Source organism: Embiotoca jacksoni, unplaced genomic scaffold (assembly GCF_022577435.1).
Source record: "Embiotoca jacksoni isolate LCO1_2020_lvr unplaced genomic scaffold, fEmbJac1.0.p SCAF_9, whole genome shotgun sequence".
Classification (NCBI taxonomy): Eukaryota; Metazoa; Chordata; class Actinopteri; family Embiotocidae; genus Embiotoca; species Embiotoca jacksoni.
This window is the reverse complement of record NW_027185447.1, coordinates 16,146,747-16,171,258: the sequence shown is the minus strand read 5'-3', so window position 1 is coordinate 16,171,258 and position 24,512 is coordinate 16,146,747. Positions and strand designations below refer to the sequence as shown.

At 41.3% G+C, this 24,512-nt stretch overlaps 1 protein-coding gene across 2 annotated transcripts in view; it reads left to right on the top strand.

The window, feature by feature from the left end:
- The window catches only part of LOC138192818 (cadherin-4-like), a 219,985-nt gene that overhangs the window by 130,294 nt on the left and 65,179 nt on the right, over nt 1–24,512 (top strand). For both annotated transcript variants that reach the window (XM_069140497.1, XM_069140498.1), the window contains one exon: nt 17,344–17,570. In XM_069140497.1, coding sequence (XP_068996598.1) covers nt 17,344–17,570 — 227 coding nt within the window. The remainder of the gene's footprint in view (nt 1–17,343; nt 17,571–24,512) is intronic.

The following is a 24,512-nucleotide window of genomic DNA, read 5'->3' as shown; positions in this document are numbered from 1 at the left end:
TATTGACTGTGGGAGAAAATGACTTTTCAATTTATAATCACTATCGATGTAACCTTGCAGAAGGTTCGAGTGTCCAAAATTAACAATCAACCTGTTAAAAGATGTTTTTATTTTCTGTGTAATGAAATGCCTCACTTTTTAGTTCAATGTGCTACAATGCAACAGCTTTGACCTACCGAAAGGGGAAGAAAAAGAGACAAGTTATTTGTCTCTGTGTGTGCGTGTGTTGGTGTGTCTGCAGTGTTTGGGGTATTAATCACTCACAGTCCTCCTTCACCTCTGACCTTGCCTTTTAACTGCATTTACACCTGCTGTTTAGCTCCTGCCTCCTGATGTTTCTCTTCACCCTTCCTCTCAATGTCTGCAGGACCTATTGCAGGTGATACTGACCAATTTGGCCATTCATCATTTCAGCTTTTTTCCTTCCTTTATTTATTTTACTTCATCCTTTTATTTATTATTTCCCTCTTTTCAAATAACATTACTATGCTGTGCATTGTTCTCCCAAGATATGTACTACATTTTGATGAAGTCCTGCCCGCTCTCCTATACCATCCCTAGTCTACTCTGATGGAAAATGAATACATAGGCTTCTGTAGGTAACTTCTGTCCCTTCATTATTAGGCTACAAAGAGTTTATTTTGGTGTTTGTTTGCCTCTCTTTTTCTCTGTGAACAGGTAGTTGACAAATTGAAGGAAACATTTGAATAACTGAGCAGAGAAATATTACAAATGCAGATTATTCCATTCAGGGCTCTGGGGTCACTGAGTGGTTTGATGAATCTGAAAATAATGTGAATCGTATGACTTTCACAAATGCCAGACTACCATTGAACACCTACAGAAGATTCAGTAGGTATTAAGAACCTCTTGCTGCCACCATCATGCACTAAAAGAAGGAATACATTTTGAGTGTTCATCGCTCCATTAGAGTTTAGAGACTTTAGAGAATCTGTGCGAAGAAGCAGTGAGGCTCATGTGATGTATTGTGGTGGCTTAACGACAACACATGCACACACAAAGAGACAGTTTGGTTCTTTTGTTTTAAGGCCGCACACTTTCAGGAAACTGCAGAAAAATACATTAAGGCTGAGTGAAGAAGTGAAAGATGTCTGGCACAAGAGGCAATGTGAAATGAGTGAGGTTTATGTTTACAAAATTATTTAGGGGAATATGGAGTGTTTAGAGTAAGATGTCGAGGGAAGCTTGTATGTAGAGCCTGTAGCTTGGCTGCCAGAGAGACAGGAGTCAAACACCAGGACAGCAAGCTTGTTCTGGCTGTAGTGTCACCTCCTCCGCTCGTCCTTCCTTGACCGTGGCCAGGACTGTCTGGGACCGAGCCCACCAAACATTAATGCCGTCTCACGCTGTCACCTCATTGCCAATTTTTTTTTACCCCCTGTAATCTCATATAAGTGATGTGTGCAGCAGTAATGTCTGATTTTCTCTTAATCTTCAAAGGAGTCATGCAAATTGTCAAGTTTTCTTTTGTTTTAGCTTAGCTCAATGAATGATGGAGCCACGTGCCGGATCATAAACAGAAAACAAGCTCTGGCAGATGAAGGGTTGAAGTGCTTGGTTCACTTCCAATTGTGGTGTCAGGAGCCTGCAGGCAAGGGTCATGAAACAAAATTCAAGAAAGTGATTTACAGCATCCAGACAATGCAAAGTTGTGTCTTAGCGGCAACACAGTTAGATGTGCAGACAGGGCCTGAGGCTGTCTGACCTCAGGATTGGGTCATTAGATCCAAACCAGTCAGACAAAATGTAACGGAACTAATAATGACGGATCCGACTGACCCCCAGCCGTCAGCCTTACTGGCTAGAGCAAGAGAGATGACTTAGCTTTGACTCAAATGGTCAGCCGTGGAGAATCTGTGAATATACAAGCCAGTTTCCTAATGAGCAACCTAATGAAGCACTGACAGGACTTTTGTCTTTTCCTGTTCTGTTGCTCAGTCCGCGATCAAATGTGACAGAGGGAGAGGACCCAATGACTCGGGGAGAAACTTGACAAAAACTCAGCAACTGATGGAAAAATAAACCTTTATCTTCTTTATCTTGTCATCGTTACTCATATTAGCGACTCATGAGATGTGAAATCTGAGTCAGTCATTGAAAATGATATATGTTAATCAGACAGGCGCATTGTGCTATTGTCTCATGCAATGCAGGCATTTCCATCCCTGCTGACACTGTTATTGTGCTCTGTTGTCACATATCTAATTATCTGTTTTCAAAGCTTTGTACTTTATGATATTTCTCCCAGCTTATCGTTTTTGCGGTCCCTCCCCCATCCCGGTTGGTTGCGTGACTGTACCATTAAGTGTTGTCTTTACTGGTCTAGTTGTAACTAAGCATCTGCTGGGTATCTGATGCACAGCATGGGCGTTCGCAGCCACAAATCACATTCTAGCAGGACTTCAACTAAATGAGCCTCAATCTAACCCGTGGAGAACGTATTTAATATTTGCAGTGTTTGTTTGTTTTCTCTGATGTTGAACAGCAGTAGTAATTAGTACCAATTGTTGCTTTGATGGTTTTATTTGGTTAACTTTTCACAGTCCAAATTGCAGACTAATAACAAAATGCAGGTTTCCACTTTTTATTTTCTCGACAGTGGTCGAAGTCAGCTCACAGGGGTCCACATTAAAATCTCCTGCCTCAAATACTTTACTTCTCATTTCATCTGCTGGGGAGGTAATTGCTCACTTCTCCCTCACTGTGGTGTGGATGGAGAGAAGCAGTTCAGGTTTCTGACCACTGACAATCTTGACAGTGTGGAAGCGCTCACAGCCCGTTAGCTGTGTTTGGACGGATAAGAGGTATGAATCAAATGTTTTTCTGTAGTGTCCACGGCAAACGCCTGTAGATTTGAGGAACACGCTCGGTGCTGCTGGCTTAAAACCTCATAGCCTCTCCTCTGCCATACTGTCCTGTCATCTCTCGCCTCTTTCATGTGCCAAGAGATGGAGCTTTAGGCCAGGGCTGACAAAACGGCGTCATTATCTTAGCGTTAGTGCCTGCCCACGCTTTGACTCTCATTCATTTCACAGCTAGCCTCCTGGCCCCAGAGGGAGAGATAGATAATGTGGGCGAGACAGAGAGAGCACTCGGAAGAGAGGTCTTCATTTGTGATTCTACCTTTTCCCACTTCTTCCCCCTCTCTCTCCCCAGTAGTCCTCATGTAGGGCTCCCTCATGGTGTACCAAAATGCATGATGCCATTATTAGCTGAAAGCCGCAGAGAGAGAAAAAGATTTGGGCTGTTTCCAAAGAGAGAGGAGGTTAAGCTCACCCAGTGAAGTCCAAAAGGGGGCTGAAAGAGTCTGTGAGGTGCACAAATTGATCCAGACTCATGTTGTGTTATCTGTTGTGGTACATGCAGTCTCTGTAATCATGTCCTTTACAGCTTAAGGTTGCTTCCATACAAAGTCAAGTAGGTTCATCGGCCGATATATCAAAAGAGAACGTACTGTATTTGCATTCACACCCGTGAAAATGCTTGCCAAATGTGAGTAGACAGACTCAGCAAGGCAAGTGTAGTGGAGTGATTGTCACCAGAGTGTCAGCGGAGTAAGCGTGGGCAGGAATGGGAGAGGACAGGGCACAGCAGTAGCAGCCCTTTAAATCCAGCTGTGAAATCTGAATCATTTGCTTTTTAATGGCAATCATAACTCATTGTGCAGTTGTAATGTGTTCCACATTAACAGTGTGGGAGCTGGCTGTGGTTCATCTGTGCCTAATGCGCTATAGCTACAGGCTAAGAGCTCTCATCAAACACTGTTCAACCATCATTTCCTCCTCTTAAAGTCTTTTGTTTAGTTGTACACTCCTCACGCCCACACCGCAACAAAACTTTGAAAGGCCTAAGACACCTCTCGCAGTATATGGTTTCTGCACCAAGTCTCTTGGGACCATAGTTACCTATATTTAGCCATTAGAGGTTATATTTGCTCATTATTTTGTGAGAGCAGTGCAGTGAAGTCTCACTTGTCAGGGAGAAGAGCACCTTCTGATGCTAATGAGGTGATCCTGTGGCCATGTCTATAGGCCATATCCCAGGAAGGTGTCAGTCTGGGTATAAATCTTTGTGCTTTTGCTCTATTGGAGGTATCCAAAGTCTAGGAATAGAAGCTGCACAGGTGAGACTTTGGAACCAGAGAGAACTGTGAATGAGAGGCAATGTTTGTGTCAAAGAAATGGTAGATAATGATGGATATGCCTGGATAGAGATGATAGCACGCAGAGATTTAGCCAAGACCTTGAATCTATGCAAAGACACACACGGGTGGTGGAGCGGTTACAGTAGCTGTGTGCCAACATGGGTTGAAATGCTCTCGTGGAGTCTCAGGTTCGACTCCCAGCCAACCCGACTTTTACTTTATACTGTGTACTATCAAATAAAAAGGCATAAATGGTCCCCTAAAAGAAATTCATACACAGTTTGTTAGGTTAGCTTATCACCCACACAAACACACACAAATACAAACATGCATTTCATTTTGTCCAATAATCAGGCTCCAGTATCCTTCAAACATCAGTTGCTCTGGACAGCTTCCATGCTTTGAATTAAACCCAGATTTAACCTACTTGAGGACCATAGGTGGCATGCTATGACGCCCACATACAGGTACATCAAAAACACATCTTCACCCTGACCATGTTTCACCCACACTAGCACCATCACCCATTTCAGTCCTCCCCCCCCCCCAGGGTTAAAGAACCACCCCTTCACTCTCTCACTGCTTGTTTGCCCGAAGCGTGCAAGGATTAGCTAAAGCGATTATCACAAGCTTTTGCAGTTTTGTGAAGATGAATCATGGTAATGCTACAGAGCGGAGCGCCTCATGCATTCCTAAACCCCTCTTCTACTTGGTTTGTGATTTTCCAAACTCACGAGGAGCCAGTTGGCTTTGCCTCAGTAAGCCAGGTGCAGGTGAGTCAACCGTGGCCAAATTGGCAATTTATCACAAAGTCATGTTTGTGTGCACATGTTTGATCGCACAGATATACATTTTTCAAACTCATACATTCATTACTCACTCACAGAGGTGCATTGACATACAGATGCATGCACACAATACACTTGCACACAATCAGATTGCAGGACTCTTTGATTGAAGTCGTGTACTCTTTCACACTCCAGACTTTCAGTACAATATTACAGCTTTGTCATAACATGTTTAACTCAATTTCACTCGAAATGGAGCTGTCACAGACCCTATGGGGACAACCTGCCTTTGGCAAGTTTTGTCTTTGCTACAATGCTGTACAACACAAAAGCACGTTTGCCTAGAGGCTTTCTGACTTCTGAGCGTCATATGCATTTTTAGTATTAGGAACGCCTGGTGTGCAAATGTCCAGACTAAATGCAAAATGTAGGTTTAGTTGACATGCAGCTATCTATATGGAGCGTTTTTAATTTTTAATGTTTCCTGTTGGGGTCTTACTTTTCGATATAATAATTTTTTGCTGTTCCCTTTTCACTACTCAGTTTCAACTAGACATTAGCACCTCTCCTGCAGATGGTGTGAACTAATTGTGCAGGCATTTTGCCGTTCTACAGACCACCACCCCCCACCACCACCACCACCAGCACCACCTCACCCCCACCCTCCTCTCCCCTCCGTGCCATCTTCCAGGCTGAACAGATGATTACGGACTCTGGTTTCTCTCCCCGGCTCAAAAGGCTCTGGAGGATGTTCTCATTAACAGGACTTGTCAGAGCAACCTGCTAGCAGTGCTAATTTATTTCCCCTGTACACACAAAACATATGATAAGCAGACCACACACACACACACACACACACACACACACACACACACACACACACATTAAACTCAAACCGATGCATGCGTGCTTATTTGCCTGTTTATCTCTCATATAAACGCACTAAAAACAACGGGCTGGCCTTGCTCTCAGAGACGCACACCACATGCAGCACATTACCACTCCCAACAGAGCTTCAAGGTTCTAACTTGCGAGATTGCACAACAGATAGCTGCAATGAAGGTTCGTGCCACATCTCTGACACTGACAAATGATATATGTCAGTTTGTTTCCAAAGCATGTGTGTTTGTTTGTGTGTACTGGAGCATTTGTTTTTCGGAGGTAGGGGAGAGGGTGGGCTGCAGCACTGCTGTCTGTATTTGTACCTCAGGGAGTCCTTCTCTGCCAGCCGCCTTTCAGCCCCCAGCTTATGTGATTCTCTCCATGTGTTGCGTGGATCCATGTGCTTGCTTGTGTGTGTGCGTGCGTGTTTGAGAGGAGAGTTTAGGTGTTACTTGACAGGCTCAGCATATCAGTGCAAACCTTATCAACAGTTGCAGTAAAGCGATGCTGTATTTCACACGTTCACCTACATGAGAGATATTTGGACTTGTCAACCTGTGTGTATGCACACAAACGCACACATGTAGACACGAAAACACAATTAAACCACCTGCCTTGGTCAGTCAATGGGTTCTATCCTGTTATTATCTACTAGCCCTAAAACACTTTAAGCTGACAGTTTTAAGACCCATCAGTCAGCGAGCCCTCATTCAGCCCTCAAGAGGGTTCAGTGGTGCTACATAATAGAAAAATATCATGTACTCGCACATAATTACACATATGCCCTCAGGAAGATGTTGTTAGTAATCATCTCCTTCTCCTTTAGCTTGTTCTATGACACTGTACTGCAGCTTACAGGTTTATACACACATATGTATTCCTCAATTCGCTTACACATGCACCAACACTGTTTCATAGAAATTACGTCTCTGCTCCATTTTTGATTCCAAATTACCTTTTGGTGTAATGGAGTAATTGCTCGCTCTAATACATTCAGCCTGCAGTGTGCATACAGAGCACTCAAAACAGACCAGAAACCAGGGTTTGCATCCAAACTCTTTGTGGTTAGGTTGAGTCAACAATAGAACTTGGCTAATGTGAGGGGAAGGTCATGGTTTTGGTTAATTGTAAATATGTCTCAAGTCATGGTGGACTTTGGACTAAAGCAGCCCATGATATGTTCTTAATCTCAACCAAGCAGTGGAACTTAAATAATACTGTTTTCACCACAATTGGATATCATACTGCAATATCAGATCTCAGTCAGTAAACATATTACTTATATGTTCAATATATGTTTTTAACTGAGTGAAAAAGTTGTAAGAAGCCTTTTGTAGTTCCAAACACATACCTGAAATCGGACAAATTACATCGCGTGATTAATCAAGCTTCACTCCAATGTTAATGTTGGTGGTCAAGTTGCATTGCCAGGTTTTTAATGGTAACAAGAATGCATAGAATACAAAAGGCAATACCTCCGTGTTTGCTGCAGTAACATTGATATAAAAAATTGCATATTGAGTTTGACCATGTAACATGTAATCCAAAATCTCTTAAGAATTGGCATTAGGGAAAGATCATTGTTATGGTTTGTTATAGTTGAAAAAAAAAAAGTTTAATGCTAAGTGCAATTCTTTACCGTACTAGTGTAGTTTGGTCTTTTATCTAGCAGCCTTTTCAGCGATGTTTGCAATGACAAGATGACAGAAACTGGCTAATTTTTGATGCGCACACAAGATGTGTATTTTTTTGTTAAACTTCTGGAGTGTAAGGGGTATGGGAAAAAGTTAGATCCAGCTGAAACTTTAAAACTAAGAAATCCATTCACAGTAATGCAGTTTTAAATACAAAATTCAATGTGCAGATAAGCCTATGCATCATTGATTTCCTTATGTTACAGCTGTACGATCACTTGATAATTCATGTTCCCTGCATTTCTGCTGTTTTTACTTGTTCTCGGAGTCGTTTCACTGATTTGCCCGTTAGTTGAACTTTCAGCTCAGTTCCTATCTCAGTGAAACTTCAGGACCACTAATTGCATGGTTCAGCCATCTTAGTCCACCATCAGCCCCCGGATTTCAGGGATCACAGCCCGATGGCTATCTTTCAAGTGAAAGAAAGTAGTGATATAACCTCTTCATACTGAAAAACCATGTTCCTTATCCTCCATACAGATTGTGTAATTACATGTATGTTTTTCCACGGTTTAAGGCTAGAGGGAGTTCCTTGCTTTATGCTCTGACCCCTAAAATTGGAAAACAGAATATTTTCTTAAAGTTCTGATGGAGAGATGTTGATTAGATTTGAGAAATACAGCCTGTATTTCCTCGAGCAGTTGGGGAAAGCAATTTTGTGCTGTTTGCTTCCTTGGGGAAGCTTCAGAAAACAATATGAAAATGATTTCTTTTTCTTTACAAGTATATTTGATGCTTGCAGGCAAACACAGAAATAAAAGCAAAGTTCAAACAGTTTTTATTTTTTTATTTAATGGTCTAAGCTGCCTTTTTTCATTTTACCATATCTGAATTTGTCATCCTTTTTTCCAGTGTGACAAAAAAGTTTAAGAGATGCAGGCTTTGTGTGGTGAATTGGGACTGGGTGGTGACTGGGAGCTCTTCCAAGGGACGCTGATAGATATGTGGGTTGGATAGGACAGGACACACACACACACACACATAGATGTACTGACCTTGAGATGGCTGTCCTAGACAATAAGCACCTGAGTCTTGGTGGCTTTTGAGGATGGCCTGAACAGACAAAAAAAAGGGGAATAAGGTTAGTGACAATTAGAATGCATGAAAGCAAATCCAAATCCTACAGAGTCCATGTTGATGCAAACTGCTGACAACAGCAGTCACTCTCAGGGTAAACTCTCAAAGACAATACAGTCACGACCCCTCCTCAGTCTTATTCCAGCCTCATGTAACTATTTACACCACCTTCATCATCATCTCTCATTCTAATAAGCCTTGCAGATGCCAGACGAGTTACTCAAACACATACACACTCTACTCAGTCCAATGCACTCCTCTGCATTAAGTCCTGTTGGTCAGACTGTATTGGATCTTTCACTGCAGGGCTTTAGGTGCTGCACTAGTACATAGTGATGCAAAATATGGGCCAAGGCTCAATGGAACGATTAACCTATACTATGCGTATCAAATCCATCATTGAATTTTTAGTCTATCGATTCATAAAACATACTGAACCACAACCACAGGAAGGCAGGGTAAAAGGCCAAATGACTGCTGTGAGGGAACGAGAGGAGCGTATGGATATGAGCTGTGGTTTTCTGTGTAAATACCTTTTGACTGCATTAACTGTGTGTGTCTGTGTATGTGTGGTCCACGGCAACTTAACTCGCGGTCCAGCAGAGCAGACACTACTGCCAAGAAAGTTGGGGAAGTTTGTGCTTACTTTCAATCTGCTTGTATTTCCTTTTCTTTTTTTTTTGTTCTACAAAGGGGCTTTTCTCTTCCTGGGAGAGACTTTATTCTGCCTGATCCCTCTCTCTCTCTCTTTCATTGCCCTCTCTCCTAATGAAAACTAAAGCTTGGCCTAATTGCCAAAAGGCTTGATTTTCTCTGTCTATTGCTGCCTCCCTCTCTTTCTGTCTGCCTTACATTTCTCATATCTCACCACAAGCATGCAATGCTGACGAGAAGAAGTGGGAATTGGATGTTTAATGAAAACAATACAGAATGAAGCACGCATGAATCTTTTTTGTTATAAGAAGATGAGTACTAGAGATGTCGCCACATCTTTTAACTTTTGGACATCCTTTAGAAGTCAAGATGGTTCTGTTCATGTAAACCACTTTCCTTAGTTTTTTTGAGGGAGACTCATGTTTTTCATTATGTGTTCATATTAGCTGTGCCATGTTGAGTCATACAAGTAATAACATGCTGGGATTGTTTGGAGTCCTGACACCAGTTCAGTTCCTCTTGCTGGGAGAGATGCCTGAGAATTGATGAGGGCCAATCATGCACTTCTGTGCTTGTTTGGAGGGCATACTAATGAGTCATTAGAGAGATGTTGGTTAGTCAAAAATAAATGTGTTGTGGTTGGTCTCTCTATGAATATGTGAATGTGTCCCTGTGTATTATTGATTTGTGAGTGTATGCAACCCTGCATTCTGGCATACTGTACTGATATTTACAGGAGGGCCCTCAAGATATATCCAAGGCATAACCTTTGCACAATTCTAAATTATATTCCACTTTAGTGTAAGGCTGCACGGCACATTATTTCTTGAATTTTAGTAAAAAGTATTCTCCTTCCTACCAAAGATAAAGCCAGCCCCCACAACGTCAGATTTAGCAGATTCAAACGCTGCCCTAAGTTATTGTATCTACGAATGTTGATTGTTCAGTTTCACTAATCAGAAGTACACAGAAGTACAAATCTGTGTGGCAATATTAGAGTAGGTAAATAGACAAAATTATTTTCTCTGTTTCAGTCTGATCGGCTAGCTGCACGCATGCCAAGTCTCCAGCAGCTCTGAGATCAGCCTGTCTGCCATGGCTAACCAGCCATGGCTGCAGCAGCAAACCTTGATTAGCCATGCAACAGCTTCCCAGCTCTAAAAAGAGCCAATGTAGATGGTCAGGTAGGCTAGTTAGGTAGTTTTACATCACATTTGTCTACCACTATTTGAATATGACTTGTGGACCCAACCCATGTTTTGCTATATAGCTGGTTGGCAAGTAGTACATACAAATGAAAGATGGCCAGCACAATTTCAAGTGACTTTAAATGACAAATTGTACTTTGTACTGTAACTCAAAGATATGTTTAATAACCCATATTAAATGCAAGTCAGATGAATAATATGTATAAACTGCACCACACTGTCCATGCACAGCTTCTCTTAATTGGTGTTTACCCGTTGCTGACAGTTTAAAATAAACACAGATGTCTTGAGGAGGTGTATGACCTCCACACATGCAGCCATGCCCCTGGATTTACACAACAGTGTGCATCCACTCTCCTATTAGTATTTTTGTGTTTGTCTTAAGTCCTGACTTTTATCTAAGACATCGCTCATTCATTTGGTTAAAAGTTCATGTCAAACAATAACAGATTGGATTTTTACAGCAAACCGAGAGAGGTGTTTTTGGGGTAAAAGTTGCCAAGCTCTATCCACAGGCTAATATGTCATGCTGACATTTTGGATTTTCACCCAGAGAAAGTGAAGCGGTGAAGTAAAGTGAATCGGTGTTCAACCAAACAAAACACAGAGTAAAGCTGCTTAATTTTACATAAGACACCACAGGCCATCCATATCCAGAACACACACAAGTCTACATTCACTTTATGGTACACAGTTGACTGCAGTAGCACAGGGCTGCTGTATAAGCAAGGCTGGGGAAGTTAAGATGAACAGAAACTGGGAAACAACGAAGCTGTTACATGACTGAAATTTAAAACAAGTAGACATCTAACGGACTGTCCATACTTATCAGGTTGGGTTCGGTTAAAATGAGCTCTGGTGCGATTGTTCTGTAAGTGCGGTTCATTAGAACAAGTGTATGCACTGCCATCTGAATCCAAACAAGCGGACCGAGACCCAAGTGTTCCGGAAGTCCACTTCCAAATATACAATAGAAAAATGAACGCAACTCGCAAAGATGTCTAAACGAACACAGAGGCTATGTTGCACAAAGCATTGTTCTAGAAGTTATCTGAGTTTGGTATGTTCCGTCACAAAATATATGTTATAAAAACTGTCCAACCAGGTTGTGATTTATCCTTATGCCCTTTGTTTACATCTATTGGTGGGATGGTAAAAACACTTCGGCATTGGCCTAATTTTTCAGAACCGGAAACTACATCCACTTTCAGATACAGTCTACGGTATAAACGCACCTTAATGCCCAGAATAGAAGCATTATTTCTAAAAGGTAATCTTATTCCCACACGCAATTAACACTTATGCTGTACCTACTGATGGGTACAAAAAATATATTTCCGTCACAAGTTTCCTACTTCCTCCCAACCAAATGAAGCTCCATTTATCTTTGAGAACTTGAAAGAGTTAAACACTCTCACCTTGTTAAAAGTGTTTTCTGAAATTGTTTTGCCTTTGTAGTTGGCAAACATGACTGCAGTTCACTGTGAATTTCCCAAGTGCATATGGACATAAACTACACAAAAAAACATGAAACAGTCAGATAACTGAACCAACACAAGCAGGTTTGAAAAGTTGTGCTAATACAACAAGCTTTGCTTTGATTCATATTTGACCGATAAGCAGTTTTTAGTTTTATGTAATACTTAATGCTTTGGTGCTTTGTACTATGAATCCATTCTCCATTTCTGTTTATAAAAAGAATGTTGGAAAATTTGGTTTGATATACATTTTTGGATGGTAGTGCAAAGTTTGAAATGACTCATTGTCCAGTGCATGGTCCCTCTCAGTTTTTGTCTCTGTGTGCTTGCATTTTTGTAATTCAAGCTGGTCGCTGCCATCATCCCTTTGAAGCATATAGAGATGAGCCACTCTCCATGATTGGCTTCAGTGAAACAGTGTCCCCGGTGGGCTTCTAGCATTGCTTTACACAGCCTTCCATTACAAGTTTGTTCTCCCTTCATAGTCCGTCAGTAGTGGACAGTGGACCTGGCTCTGTTTAGTTAGTCACTGAGGGCCCTGCCCACTATAGAGCTCTGCTCCACTCTGATTAGACTGCATACTCCCCATGGTGCCTGTGATCAGTGGCCATATTCTTCTCTCACCATCCATCTCTTCATCTCGCCTTCAGTTTCCAGTTCTCAGCTCCATTGCTTTCCCTTTGTTGCTCTTTTGCTCTGTCTTTCTCTCCTCTCTCATTCTATCCATCTATCCATCTGTCCTGATCTCTCGGGAGGCCAGCCCAATTAACCTATTTAAACAGCCATCTGAGCGTCCCATCCATTCCAATGTGGGTGTGTGAGAGAGAGCCAGTTCACTGAGCCAGGAGCCCAGCGCCAGGCCCCCATCCGCCACCCAACCCCTGTCTCCACCGCCACCTCCACTCCCAGTCCTCACTCCTCCTACTCAACATCCACAAACCCCTCTTTCTACTTCGTCCTCTCTAGTCCACAATGTGCCTGATTGTAACAGAGATCAGCAGGATCCACTACTGGTAAAAGTGATTTCTTTATTGTTTTGTGGGGCAGGGTGACATCTGATGCATTCAGTGCACCATACTTTGAACAATTTAAATGCCTGCAGCAATAAACTGTGCTGCCTCAGGAGATATCCACTCTAGCAACTGCCGATGAGCTTTTTTGCATTTCCTTTTTTCCTCTTTAATGTTCTTTCATTCATTTCTCTGTCTCTCTGATTGCCACCTCCACACTCTCTCTATCCTCTCATCCATCTCCTTTTCTGTCCTTCCCTTCTCCCGCCTCGCATCTTACCTTTTCTCTGTCACTCCTCAGCCTCCTCCCTGTCCTCTGCTCTCCCCTGACTCTATCCCTTTCTCACTTCCCTTTCAACACTTGTCAGCTACTTCCTGTCAGGCTGTCCAGAGAACACCACAAGAAGGTCACATCTCTTTTCAGTGTTCCTCTCCTCCTTGTCCTTGTCTTGTTGGAGGGAGACAGGAACTTTAGTGAGAAAACTGGCCAAAAAAGTGATGATGGGCTTTGATTTGTGATGTCATCTGAGCAAAACACAAGGCACCATTTTACTGTCATCCAGACACTCGTGATGAATACATTATTAAATGAATTCCTTTCCTGTGTGGGAACACGCTTAGCATGCTAGAATTTGTAATATTTCAGGGAGTGACTTTTCATATTGATTAAATGGTGGAGAAATGCTGGGCTGGCTGTTTGGCACACATGGTTGTCTGTCTTATTTACCAGATCAATGCACAACCTGGACCCCAGTGCTTTAGACCACTTGTTAATGTGCAGCACTGTGCTGTTGGGCTCCATTGCTTTGTTGCTGGCCGATTTTTATAATCTCTCTTATAGCAGTATTGACCCAACTGAGTGAGAGAGGAGAGGTGTGTGTGTGTGTGTGTGTGTGTGTGTGTGTGTGTGTGTGTGTGTGTGTGTGTGTGTGTGTGTGTGTGTGTGTGTGTGTGTGTGTGTGTGTGTGTGTGTGTGTGTGTGTGTGTGTGTGTGTGTGTTGATAGAGGGGTAAAATTGGCACTGTCTTCTTCTTTAATTGGTGCAAGAACAAGACCCTCTGGGTACTGTATGCGCAGCCTGTCATTCCAGTTACGTGTGGGTATTGGTGCAGTTAGTTCAGCTTGTCATTGTGAAGACATGCAGACAATCATAGAAAATAAATGCCTGCGCACACACACCGATTGATTATACACCTACAATATACAGTGTACAGCTCATGAATTTTGACTTTACTATCTTTTTTTTTTTTTTGAGGAAAAACAAATTAGTTTAAGTTGCATTTCAACCAGATTGTAGGTGTTGTTTATGCTTTTTATATATTAACGATAACAAATCCTTCAATACGGTCATATAGGTTGTTTGTTCCTATACCTTCAAACACAATCCACAGGAACACTTTTGAAATTAGTGCCCCCAGTTCAGTTTAGCCATAAAAGCTACTTGGGTAGGCTTAAGGAAAGATAACAATTTGGGTAAAAAAAAAATGGCTTGAAGTTACAACTTCCTTTATGCAACCTTTGTCAGCATGGCAACAATAAACACGGCTCTTAATATTTGTTTAGACTCATGGTTGGAAACGGGAAGCTAACACCAGTGTCCTGCACCCAAGACCACTGTTGTATGAAATGATCCACCTAACAAACCTCCTTCTAACAAGGAAAAACTCACATTATATAGACGGCACCGGAACTGCATCACCTCTCTGGGATACCAGATTGTAATTATTCATATAACGACGAGAGATCCCTTCACTTTAAAACCTTAATAAACTGCCAGTACAAAAGACGTATGGGGTGTTTTTTCACGGCCAGACAGTCTCACACAATTGAACACACAACAGAGCCGTGGACTTTATTATATTTCATGTTTATTATACATATTTCTTAACCAGCAAATTGTTGAAGAGCAGCATGTGCTATCACCTCAAGAGACCTCACAGGCAAAAGCTAACCCTATTTCCTGGCTTGAAAAATGAGATTTTTTTTTTTTTTTCCTGTTATTTTTTATCATAAACCCTATTTACGTGGTAGTGAAGATCTAGGAGTACACATTTTCTTTAGATTAAGATACCCCTCCTTGATTACCCTTCTCCCAGTGTAAAGCCTCAGCCTACAGGTATTTTTACTAGCCATAACCGCAATACTGCTGCACTGTTGGCCATGTGCCGAGCTCAGAGAGAGGAGACAATAATTTGGAGGACAGTGGAAAGGGGGCAACAGACCACCTGCTGCTTGTGTTTTTTTTTTTTTTTGTGCAGATGTTTGAATTTTTTACAGATACAAGCACTTACAAATAAAATAAAACATGCTTTGAGTTACATTTTTGACTTCTCATTGTTAATATATTGAGGCAGCCTTCCAAAATTATATTTGCACAGACACATGTTTCCCAACTGGTGTGTTTGTTATTGTCGCCCCCACCTTCCAAATATAATCTTTGAAAATCTGCAAGAATAAAGACAGAAAAGAAATGAGAGGGGATTAGACAAAAAGGAAAGTGAATGAGACGAACACAAGACGGCAAGCAAGGTTTTTAGAGGTTTGTTTGGGGTATGATCAGCAATACAAAGAGAGAAACAATCTGATGAACAGCAGAGGCTTTCTGCCTCTTGTATGATTGTAATCCATCTCTTATGTCCTGTTTACTTCAGTCTAGACCAGGACACTTGTGCAGCACCCTCTATACTCGGTGGACAGAGTGTCGCTGAAGTGTCGTCCCCTCTGACTGAGCTTTAAGTGGCTGTCTGGACATCTGACCTCATAGTGGAGGATACTGACATGATCACAGGCGTATTTAAGGCCAGACAACAAAAAGATGGATTTACTCACGGTTTACTTTCTGTCATGGAAACCTTATTTCAGCTGTTGTAGGGACGTGGGAAGAAGGAAAGAGAAGATACAGCAGTGATTTATGGCCTTCAACTCAGGGTTTTCTGCGATATGTCGTCTAGACATTATAATCCCCAAGAGGGAAGGCTGCAGGTGCCGAGAGGGAGGAAGGAAGTGAACATGGGAGGCCTGTATGGACTACACTCATCTGACTCACCTTCTCATGAGCTGTTTTATAAGCACCCTAAACGCTGATTTACAGTGCCAATTTAATATGACAGAGGAGGAACACATTTTGGTTTGTATTGCCTGTTTATGGTCAATAGTTTGTGGAAAGTGCTGGTTACCTCTGTTTAATCTTTTTTGCCTAACTGGTAAAACTGAATCACAGTTTTAATCTATTTATTTTAAAGATATTTTTCTCAGGAAAAAAAGAGGTGCTTACTGGACAGAATTTTTTTATTTATATTTATAACAGTAACAAATATTACATAATAATGAAATGGAAATCATTTACAGAAGACCCTCCCCCCCAAACACACACACACACACACACACACACACACACACCTACCTCCCCCCGTTTGGTTTGTGTGAAATACACAATGAACGTGGCCATCGATGGAGCAAAGAAACCATTAAAGTCCTCCTTAAGCTATTCCCCTAAAAAATATGTTACAGTGAGATGGTGATGTGACGTGTTGGGTGCTTCACCGTATTGTGTTTGTGACTGTGGTTTTCGTATGTGCCTTCAGTTTATCTCATCAGTGTGAACACAAATTGTTGAAAGAAGAGGATAAAACGACCTGTGAGGCAATCATGGTGAAGGCAGATGACCTCATTGCGAAGAGCTGAGTCCAGCTGTCAGAGATAACTGGAGAAAGACAAGAAGTACAGCGATTTGGCCTGCAGATTAAAAGCTAAAAGCATAGTATTTGTCACTCAGGAAAAAGCACAGTACAGTTGGATGCCAAAACACAAGTGGAATCAATATTTCAGGAGAGTAGGCTATATGAGTATATTATACATGCATTCTGTGCAGATTACTCCCTAAATATGTCATCTCCTCTTAGGTGTTTTGCATTGTTTTAATAAATTGGAACTTTGGTGAAAAATAATGTATTAATTATATTACAACTAGATCTTCTGTTAAAGACTAACAGTTAATTACAAGACATATTGCTTGGTCTTCTTGCAAATAAATTCAGGTACAAGCTTTTTTAAGGCCAATGTTTCATCTCCTCTACAATAACGGCACATAACATCACTTGGCAGCGACGCTTTTAACTTTTAACGAATGAAGACTAAATGGCAAGATGCAGCAGCGCAAACTGGGCACAATCATACAGTCTTTCTGAAGGGTAGTCACTCGACTATTTACGTCCTGCTGAGATGTGTGCACTGCAGGTGTACTGTGCGTGTGTTTGCATATTTTTGAGTTACAACAACAGCATCCACTGCATACCTACCTGCCATAATTTTTGCTGGTTTTCTTTTCTTCGTTGTAACTGATTTAACGAACTGTATATTAAAATCTTTTCCATTCTCTTGTCTACAGTGAAGTTTGATGACTGCACGGGAAATGAAGCTGTGGTTTTCCAGAGCAGTGACCCCAACTTCAGTGTGCGGACAGATGGATCCATCTTTGCCCGGGGAGAGGGAGCCAGCCTGGATGAACCGGTCCAGTTCAAACTGACAGCGAGCGGTCCACACACACAAGTGTGGGAGACTGTGGTCCAACTGGCACTGATTGACCTACCAACACCTCAGCGAAATGAAAATGAGGTGAGTACGAGCGCAGACACACACAAATATCATGCTTAAATTTTCAATTATCTTCCCAGAGTTTCTTCTTCCTATCACATTTTCTCCAGTGGTCTGGTGATGGTAACAGCCAAGAATCAGGTCAAAACTCCTTGGGGGTTTTAGAGAACGAGAGAGAGGGGGGAGATTGGAGTAGAAAGAAGTTGCAGTAGCACATGGTTAAAAGTGATAGAATCACACTGCCACAGGGGGGAGGGTACGTTTCCCCTTAGCCATAAGCTGTTATTGGAAAACATCCTGTGCCTTGGATACCCCAGGGGTCCTCTGCTCTTCCTTCTCTATTTAAAAGCTGTCAGAGGTCAGGCAAAGACTGAGCAGCCTAAGTTTAACTGTCCCCACGACTACAGAACCACAAGGCCGGGTCTGATAGTCAATTTGAACACGGGTGTTAATCAAATGAGGCAATGACAACACAAATGAAATGGAGACTGCGTTCACTAACTCAGTGCCATTCTAGACATTTCACACAGTCATTGGCCAATACGTTCCTGATGAGACCAAATCTAACTGAGACAAACATGTCACTTACAAGATATAATGACTGGCAAAGATCTATTTAGCCTTGACAGGCACAGTTAGGTTTAGGTAGTAAGCAGTTCTCACTCCCCAGCCAAAGAAAGTCCCAAACAATATTATAGACACTTTGTAGTGCTTTTTAAATAGACTGTCAACAATGTGAATGGTGTTGGTTTAGTGGCCACAGAGAATTGTTGCTCAATTTCTGGCTTCTTTCAGCTCATTATTTTTATTTTTTGGGATTCACATGTTGTTTACAGCTATTTTTTGCAGCAAAAAAAAAAAAAGCTCTAAACCCCCTGCCCAGTGGCAGCAAACAAGTAAAGTTAGTTGCTAGCTGGCCAAATTAATGGAGTATTAGGCATCTACTAGTCAGATATACTGTACTTCTCTGGAGAGTTGGTGAAGACCCAAAATAGAGCCAAAAAAAAACAGGGTGAATACTGCATGCACATTCGCCAGAAGCACCAAATAAATTCTAATGCTGCCATATGTAATGCTGATGTGTAAATAGGCAAGTGTATACCATATCAAGTTAAGTAAGTAAGTGCTGTGTTTACTGCTGTATTTGACTGCCTTTCATCCCCTAATACTAGTAAGTGTATCAACAAATAGAACAAAATTTAATTGGAAAGTTGGAAATGTTGAAACAGACATTCATTACTTACCTCACTCCAGTTTGTAGTCATGGGTGGTTGTATCTCATAAGAGGCCAGGATGCTAAGTCTGTCACTGTTACAGGTCCATCTGTAACTAGAGAGATCTTCTCATTTTGATCAACTTCAGAGGTCATTTTTCTTGAGCTAATATTAACTTGACAATAAACAGTCAACTTTTTTATATTGTTTTAAGCAAAATATGAAAATAAAATCAATAAAAAAAAACGTCTCTGATGCCAGCAGTCTTTGAATGACTGGAGGTCTGATGTTTTCTGAGTCTTCTAAGTAGTTTTTTGGCTATTAAGATTTCCAGACCTTTTAATACTAACAAATAAATACGTTTTCAGGTGGGTTTGCTCTGTTGTGTACACAGGCAGAAAACAGAAGAGAAAAAAGTCATAGAATCATATACAACAGTAGACAGTGAGACATCAGCAACAAAGGATCTATGGATGTAGGTGTAAGGACAAGTATGTTGTTCTGGCTCTGACTATGTTGTTTTTTTATTTTCACACTTTTATAATTCAAGTCAGTTTCAGTGATCCACTAGATGTCTGGTATGAGCTTCAGTATGAAACTACAGATAGTTTAAGGTCAACTGACTGTTTTAATTTATTTTCCATTGAGTCAACTTATAAGGAGCTGTTGAGGAAGCATGAATAGACAGACAAACAATGAAAGAGCTAGACATGGTCAGAAGTCAGAATTATGCTACAAGTTGCACCATACATGTATGAGAGCAGCAGGAGAAAGCAGGGCGCTGAAACAAAATGTGATGTTTCATTATGGAAATGGCGCTTTGTGGTGTGCTCTGTTGAATAATAACTTCCAGATGTCTGGGTCGCCAGGGGCTGGCTGATATCAAAGCGTGCAGGGTTTCAGGGAGGCAGTGGCGTGGAGGGGGAGAGCTGGGACCACCGCCAGCTGGCTAAGGCTGATGGCACCAGGGCTGGGGGGGCGCATCCATTTCACACTCAGTGACTCCTGTTCACATAACGCTAGTGTGCATAAGCATGTGTGTCTGGTAACTGTGCGAGAATGTTGTTTTATGTTGGATCAAGTGTAAATTGTGCTAATTTTGCGTTAAATTTCCATTGCTGTCAAAGGTCGATGTGTGGTTGTGTCTTTGTTCAGGGCATAAAGTGTCTGTTTTTTAAGGAGCCTTGAGCTTTAATCTGTGCAGGGCTGCAGGCGAAAGGAATGTCTGCCTTCTCTGTGTTGGATTAAAAGAAATCGCACAACCTTTGAATTTCTAGAATCTATAAGGCTGATATTAAAGATTCTGATATCTAACTACAATTTTGCTTCTGCTCCTTACCCTCCATCTTTCATAAAAGTTTGGATAAGTGCAGAGACATCTCCGCTTAACCTGCTCCTTTAATCAATTTCATCACCTTCCTGTACTTTTTCTCTATCTGTGAGTGTGAATAAGGAGGAGCAAACCGGAGCTGCAGGGTTTGATCAGCATTACACCATGGCAAGAGAAAAGCCCACTTAAGCCTTTTGCAGCAGTGATGGGCACAGCTCTGTCTCTTTGTTTTTTTTGTTTTTTCCTCCATCTTTTTCTCTCTACATTTATCCTCAGGGAACTCACTAGTACCTGTTAGCATGTGTAGATAAAAGGATCTGGAGCATGACTTATTTAGGCAGGGGGAGGGGGTTTGGGGGTTGGGGGGTGGAGGGGGTCACATCTGCTTCTGACAACTATTCCTCATCCCCCTCAATCCATCCCAAACATGTCTCGTTCCACCTCTGCCTCCCCTCATCGCACTGGTGGGATGTGGGGCAACCATCCCCTGCAGTCAACCTCACTAAGCCTTCCTCTCTCTGAAGAAAAAGAATACATTTGTCCAGAACCAGCTCACATCTGTCTCATCCCGCTCTGCTGACAAACCCTGTTTGCGCACACAGGCATGTTATGCTTGGCAGAGGTTAGTCTTTTGAATATGGACTGACTGCAGCGGATCAGGTGCATGTTTCAGTGAACGTATCACACAGCACAGCACACATGGAATATGGCAACATGTGTTTTGGGGGGCTAGTCTGTTACTTGTAAAGACTGGTAACAAGTGGACAAGGTAGAGTGTTGGTGTTTCTTGGACCATAATGAAGAGAAAGAACTACTTTCACTACATCAACTACATCAAGAGTATGATCAGGATTTTGTCTGTTACAGGAGTTATAGCTCCCCTAGAGGTCAAACGTGGATATGCTGCCATACCTCAAGTGGTAACTAGGGACTGTATATTATATATATATTGTATATACATTGTAAAGCTAGATTTTATTCGTATGATTGAGCTTTTGGGAGAGGTTTATAGTTAGATGAGATATTTTATTGAATCCTACTGAACATTTTTATTATACACTTCTCTGTTTTAGTGCATCTCAAAATGGTTATTTGCGCCCTTTAGATTTGTTTAAATTATTGTATGTTATTTTTTGTCTTTACATATTTATAAAAACTACTTTAAACCACATTTTGTGAGAATTGTGGCAAAAAGATGATTATGTCTATTTAAACACCATCTTGAGTTGAAAAAAGTTCAGGATTTCTTCAACATATTAGGTTACGATACCAGATAAAATATTTATTTAAGTTGAAACTACTCTCATCAGCATTGTTTTTAGATGCAGGCTGATGTTTTTAGCAGACATTTTTTATAAATACTGCCTATCCAGTATACAAACTTGGCTACAAACCAGTGAACATTTTGTAAAGTGAAGCATTTAGCTAGGAAACTGAGGGTCCATGCAGATTGCCATCAAAAGGTGGTGTCGACCAAAAATAAGAGCTAAAAAGAGAGTCAATATCGGACTTACCAACATTATTGGACACAAATTTGACCCCAAAAGAATGCTGATATTGCTGAATGGCCTAACACAATGGCCATAAGAACTCAAAATATGGTCAGAGTTGTTTACAGCTGTTATCTGCTGCCCATAAAAAAAAATATGTTAATGCAGGTTTGAAAGCGCAAATTCTGTAAACTATAGATAAAAGACTTGTCCATTCTGCCCAGGTGGAGAAGCACATCCTGTTTTCCTTTCAATTTAACATATGAGCTCCTCTTACACCAGGTTTCTTTACCTGTGTAACAACCTGTCCTTTTGCCAAGTTACTTTAAGTGCCCTGGATTGCATCGTGCAAGATGTCTGAAACAAAGCACTCGGTTGATGAAACGGAATATGACACCTTAGCCTTTGCCCCTCCACACCCCACACACCTACCCACACACACACAAACCCATACACACCATATGCTGGGTTGCTTGACACATTTTCTTTAAAGCAGCCTTAAAAGCTTTTTTTTTCCTGGGCGTCCATCTAATGAAGTCAGCCTTGAAAGCATTGTTTCCGCTGGCAGATACAAGCCAACCCTCTGAGGGACCTTGACCAAGCAAGAACAAACAGTGAGAGACAAAGAGAAAACACTTTTTATAGACTGCATCGTACAGGACCTTCAACTTTCAATATGTGCCAGAGGCCATTGCCATCTTCCAAGACTGCAGCCTGCTCCTGTGTTGTATTTTATTTTTACACTCAAATGTCAACTGCTGGGGAGGAACTGTAAGGATATATATTTCACAGAAGCCATATAAAATGAAAAACTGGAAAAGGTATTAACAACACTACCCTCTTTGTATGTAAATGCATGGTGATTGAACCTCTTATTTTCAGTCTCCTAAATTCAAAAGCCTAGATTTTTCTTGTACCCTGACATGAACACCCTCCCATCCACACTCGGATCCGTGTAAATACACGAATAGACACACCGACACATTTCCAGGCATACAGAAATTTAACATGGACATAAATTCTCCACCCTCTGCCTGCACTGTTTCCTCTACTGTAATGAAATCATTTTCTCTGTCATCTCTGGTGAGTGGTTTTCAATTGTTTTGTTTTGTCCCCACACCCTGTCTTGCATCACCTCACAATCTCTGTAACTCGGGACTGTAGGCTACAAACTCCCTTAGCCAATAAGCAAATAAATAATAATAAATGTTTTAATATACCCTTGTAAAGATAATATTTGAGTAAATACAGTGTACTTTGTTTTATTGTTGGTACCTAACTACTGTTGATGCTGCTATCCTTGTTTTAGTATTAATACACAGACAAAGCTGCTGCCATATTGGTGAATATACAGTATACATCAATCATTGCTTTACCAGATCTTAGGAGTGTCTCATTCTTGTGTTTCTAAAACTCTAAGCAGCAAAATACTGACACTGGACAACTGGAAATTGACTTGTGTCCACCATTGACTCTTCCTATAAGTGCAAAATGATGTGTAGATCTTTAAGGTTGACTAAGATTATTAATTTATTCATTAGTCTTTCTAACCCCTTCTCTATTTTATAATTTATTTTATACTTTCAGTTTGATAGTTTACTTTCTCTTTTCAAAACTATTTGACTTTTGGCTTTATAGTAACCACCCTCTATATATTTAGGCTGACTGAATTAATCTACTCTCACCATTCATGATCCTGGAGACATGACAAAGACATGAACTGGGAATTTGTCAGGGCCGTAACAGTGTTCGGTGGGTGAAACTTTGCACAGTTGTTTTACCTGCTGGTACTCCATCAGCCTGACACAGCCCAGCGCATGAGGAATCACTGTTATTGAGACAAGCTGTCAGGACCTACTGACTGGAAGGAGAGACAGAGAAAAACAATGACACTGCGAGAACGGGGCAGGAAGGGGGGGGGGGGGCATGGGAGCAAGGGATAGCTCAGGGGAACGTGATTGAGAGAAGAGAGTGCAACTGATGCATAGCTTCAGCAATGATGTTCATGACTGAATTCTTGACATGTTTGCTTGTAACCCTGAGATATGTTGGTGAGCTTACTGTTGAACAACTCTCCAGATATTCACCTAAATATAACCTCTGGATCTCTACACTGTCTAAAGCACATTTACTTTAAGCCACTGAAACATGTGGTAGTGTGGATACTACGTAACCTTGGCACTGAAATGTAGGCTTATACATAAGGAGCTACCGTGGGTGTCTTAACTACCTCAGGGATGCACATTTTAAAATCTCTCACTGTACTTGCAATTACTTTTGTTTGTTTGTACCCATGTTGGAAGTTTTTGTAATGATTCACATTCTTTGTACACCTTTCGCCATCAATATGTTTTGCAGTATTTCACCATAAGGACGCTGATTTAGATCAGTGATGCACTTCAAAGCTTCAGCATTTGATGTAGCTGTTCTGACTCATGGGTGAGTTAATGTTCATGAGGAGATTTAAAATGGGCTCCTTTCAAGTTCCTTAGTTGAGCATCTTTCAAAAAGACAGGTTTGTGGTGGTCATTTCTCTCTGCCTGCAAGGCGTGACTGAGGGAGCTGCATGATGGGAGTATGCAGTATGATTGAAGTGTGTGTCTGTGACTCAGCTGTCATTGTCTGCTGAGAAAGGCTGTAAATCAAACCTAGAGACATGCTCTCTGTTAATAGGCTTTTTATACCCGCTGTAAATGACAAAGTCGAAAGTTTATGGTCTCTTTCGCATATGCACACATACATATACGTACAGGAATTCAGATACTTTACACCAACTCTATCCTGCACAGCTATGATGCATGATTGCACAAATTGTTGCTCATATATGGCATACTTCATACAGTAAATGTGCACTTCCCAAAGGCTCAAGATATCATAAAAAAAATGTATATTCACCTAATACAACATATGTTCACACTTTATGTACCTG